Source organism: Ipomoea nil, unplaced genomic scaffold, assembly GCF_001879475.1.
Source record: "Ipomoea nil cultivar Tokyo-kokei standard unplaced genomic scaffold, Asagao_1.1 scaffold3016, whole genome shotgun sequence".
In the NCBI taxonomy this organism is placed as follows: Eukaryota; Viridiplantae; Streptophyta; class Magnoliopsida; order Solanales; family Convolvulaceae; genus Ipomoea; species Ipomoea nil.
Window position 1 is genome coordinate 1,220,178 of NW_017619444.1, and position 4,293 is coordinate 1,224,470.

The 4,293-nt window shown below is 38.1% G+C and overlaps 1 protein-coding gene across 1 annotated transcript; it reads left to right on the forward strand.

Moving 5' to 3' along the window:
- Positions 1–749: 749 nt before the first annotated feature.
- LOC109163261 lies at positions 750–3,520 on the forward strand. Its single transcript, XM_019312014.1, has 3 exons — positions 750–761; positions 987–1,290; positions 3,173–3,520. The coding sequence occupies exons 1-3, from the start codon at positions 750–752 to the stop codon at positions 3,289–3,291; spliced, it is 435 nt and encodes a 144-aa protein (XP_019167559.1). The 3' UTR covers positions 3,292–3,520.
- The last annotated feature ends 773 nt before the right edge of the window (positions 3,521–4,293 follow it).

Sequence of the window (4,293 nt, forward strand, 5' to 3'; positions counted from 1 at the left end):
TGATCAGCCATTGTCGCAGTTCCTGCAGATGCTTCACCATCTTCTGCAACCTCTTCACCACTCATCACAATTTCTTGTATTGCATCCATATGTGACTTAGTTTCAGTGACTGCAGAATCTGTTCTCGTCTCGTCTGGGACTGGGCGCCATTGATATCCACCGGCACCGGAGGTTTTTCTACGACGATCCGAAGAGCTATAAGTGCATCCATTTGCTTGCTTAGCTCATCCGCCTCCTTCCTCACTTCCTCCACCTTTTCTCTTTAAAACCTAACAACTTTATTGAATTCATCGTCAAGCCTTCTGAAGAACACCAGCTCGTATTCTCCTCCGGCTTCTGACGACATAGGGAACATTGTTTGGTACTGCGGCGCTCCAATAACCCCTTCCTAGCCTGCTCCACAGCATTCACCAGTATAACTTCTTCATCTTCATGATTGCTCCTGGGAGTGCCTCTAGGGCTGCCCAATCGATTCGTCAACCCGCTGAAAGCCCGGTACATGGACAGCCTTCTCTTCAACGAATTCTTGCGTGTCGCCGTCGCTGTCGGAACAGATGATTGTGCCGCTGCCGCGTTCCGCCGCCGGAATCTGGAGATATCTTTCAGAACTCCCTTTAGAAAGTTGTAATCCATGTATGCTTCCCCCCATTCTTGAACCATCTGGGAAGCCAGTTCCTTCCCGAACTTCATCTTTTCGCAGAGAGCAGAGCAGAAATGGAGGCCCCAACTACCCACCCAAATGCCAATTAATGAAGAAGAAGGTGTGAAAAGACCAAAATGCCCAATGCTAATCGGAGTTCTCGCCTGAGACTTGACGGAATACTGCCATAGGGACTGATTTGACGAAAAACAATTATTTTCGGGGACTAAATCGATGAATACGTGATTCAGGGGCAACATTGACAAGTCGCGAATAAGTGAGGGACTAAATCGTTGATTCACCCTAATAAAAATAATGCCCTAAATTAAATCGCGAATTGAGCCAGATCAGATCTGAATCCCATTTCCATTTCTTCTTCGCTCAATCGCTCCTCGATGTTCTGAAGCCCCATTTTCATTTCTTCTTTGCTCAATCATTCCTCGCCGTTCAGCCTTCAGCCGCGTCGCCTCGTCGTTCAGCCATCGCCACCTCGCCTCGTCGTTCAGCCGTCGCTACCTCGCCGTTCAGCCGCCGCAACCCGCCATTGCCTCCCTCTCATGTTCAGCCACCGCCGGTCAGTGTAAGCTGCACTCTAGACCACACGCATTCAGGCCGCGTACTGGATTCGAAGAATATTGCTCCTCCTAGAGGTAAACCTTTATCCAATTTTCTTAAAATAAACTTTATTTTATTTGATTGTTTCAGTTCTGAATTCATTCGGTGTTCATTTTATCTTTGAGCTCAAATTCCTCTAGTGGAGGGTGTTTTTTTTTTTTTTTTTTTTTTTTTTTCCGCAAAATCAGCGCCATTTCCCCTAATTTTATTTATGTTTTGGGGTCTATATTTATGTGTATCGTTGCAGAAAGGTTTTTTTCCTTAATCAATTTTGTGAAAGTGGATAAATTTGAGTACCGAGATTAGTGATATGTAAGTTGGGAAATTTGTTATTTTTTCCTGAATTATGATTTCTGGATGCCTAATTCTATCTAGCTGCATTTCTGTCAAGAATTACAGCATGATGCTTGGCTGTTTGGAATGAGTTTTGGTTTAATCCATCCTTACTTCCTCAGATTTAATATATTTATATAGAAAATGGAGTTTGCGAAACCTTTTTTTTAATAATTATAAATTTCCTTAGTTTAAAAAAAAAAAAATTACTCCGTATTACTTTTCTTTGGATTTTATTTGGTTTTCCCGTACAACAAATGTTGTAGCTCAATGCTATGCAATGTAGGTCATTAGGTGCCAAAATCTTTTAGACAATGTAGTTTTCCATTAAAAAGAGTTTGTTCTTTTAGATAATGCTAAGCTGGTAGCATTTCTTGCTCTTGTTGTGAACTGTGTTTTAGATATGACATTTTCTCACAATTACAATTTACAATGCTTGCTCGCCCACTTTTAAAGATTTGCATTATAAATATGTGAGGAATTATGAGCTTCATGTTTTGCTTATTTTTTGATTTAATTCTGTTCTTTTGTATGAACTTATCTTCCATTTAATTTAATTAATAGATCCTTCCCAACTGCTTCAATTCTTTGATTCATCCCTCTTTCTTTGGTGTGACTTGCATCCTATTTCTACATTCTTCTCTCCCTTCTTATATGCACGCATCTATCTGTCAATATCTCATGACTGTTACTGTCAATTTCTGTTTGATTCATCTCTTAATGTGGTATTATTTCTGTTTGTTTTCTTAATGATCTGGCTTACTAATGTTTGTTTTTTGCCTGCAAGAACTTGTTCTATATGCTTGGGTTTTGAATGATCGAAATTTAAATGCATATCTGTCAGGTGTTTGAGAGCTTGTTGAGAGCACATGCTTTATATGGTTATGGTCATTTCCTGATTGCAGACACTGAAATCTTAAATGGTAAATGGACTGCTCTACCTCTGTTGCTGCTTCACCTATCTGCCCCTATAAGTTGTGGACTTTGTGGCTCTAGTTGATCTTTGCTAGTATTAAGTTTGGAGTTATTTTGAAGAGTTTGCTGTATATGGTGTCAAACAATGTGATGGATTATTTCCTTGGTTTTGTTACCTAATATAGTTGTTGCTTGTACTAAGTATGTTTTGCCTCCTATATTATGCTTGTTTTGCTTTCAGTATAGTATGAAATCAAGCCTAAAAAATGCAACCAAGATATATAGACACAGATTTTAATGTCAACCAAAACCGATATGCAACCAAGGTACGATCGTGTTTGACTCATTAATCTTCTCTTTAGTTCAACTACAAGTTTGCTTCAGGTCTAAATCTGTATGCTGTGTTCTTTGCTCAGCTCATTAACTCTTCACCTGTCCCCACATTTCATCTTTTAGTTCTTCCTAATGAAAATGTATTTCTTGTGCACAACTTCCTCTTTCTTTGCCACAATTGTATATCAAATGAGAATTGGTGATATTATTCTTCATCCCACCCCATTTCATCTACATCTTATATTATTCTTCATCCCTGGGTGTGCAAATGTGTTCAAGTGTCAAATATATTATGATATGGGAAAGTGAATATGGTAATTGATTGATGGAAATTAGGTGAAGAAGATGAAGGGGGCTATGAAGAGGATGGTGAAGAGGAGGAAGGGGCTATGAAGAGGAGTGTGAGCAGGAAGAAACACATGAGCCTTCAATGGAGTTGGAATATTTGGAACTAAGGCGAAAGCTGAAAGAAAGATTCGGGATAGAGGTACATAAACTTAGAGCTAATTTAAGAGCCTAAGTATATTGTGTTGATTGTTATAAGTATATTGCGTTTGAAGTATATATATAGTTATGTTTATGTTCATATTTATTAGAGTTGGTTTGAAAACCATTGTGAATAGATAGTTTAATTTTTTGTAATTAGTTTTGTATTTTTTGGGTGGATTTGGATTGATAAGTATATTGTGGTGTTTTATTGTGTTAATTATTAATTGTGAAGTATATATATAGTTATGGTTATGTTCATATTTATTAGAGTTGGTTTGAAACCCATTGTGAATAGATAGTTTTGTATTTTTTGGGTGGATTTGAAAATAAAATTCTGTACAGGTTTTGAAAAATAATAGGTAATAATCAAAATTGGGATAAAATAAAAAATAATAATAATAAAAAATTAAAAAAAATTCCGCAACACCCTCTTTGTAGAGGGTGTAGCGGAGAGTAACGTATAAAAAAAAATTAAAATGGTTTCCGCGACACCCACAGTGACTTGGGTGTCGCGGAAATAAATTATTAAAAAATAATATAAGACTTTTCGCGGCACCCTAAGCTTAGTGAGTGCCGCGGAAAGTCTATATTAAAAAAATTAAAAAAGCTTTCCGCTACACCCGCTACGGGTGTAGTGGAAATCCAGTGCTTTTAGTGACACTGGATTTCGCTACACCTGCACAGGTGTAGCGGAAAGCATTTTATGGGTGTAGTGGATATCTTTTTTTTTTTTGTAGTGGCTTCAACTGGAGTGACAACACCAGAACAAGCAACAGACTCCGGCCTCGCTGTGTCAAAAATGTAGAGACCTCCAGACTCACGCCCCTTACCAATAACCCTCTTCGTCAAAAGATCCTGAAACAAACAATAATCAGGAAAAAATGTAACAAAGCAGTTTAAAACACGAGTAAGCTGGCTGACTGAAATTAAATTGAATGAAAAATTAGGTAGGTGCAAGACAGATGACA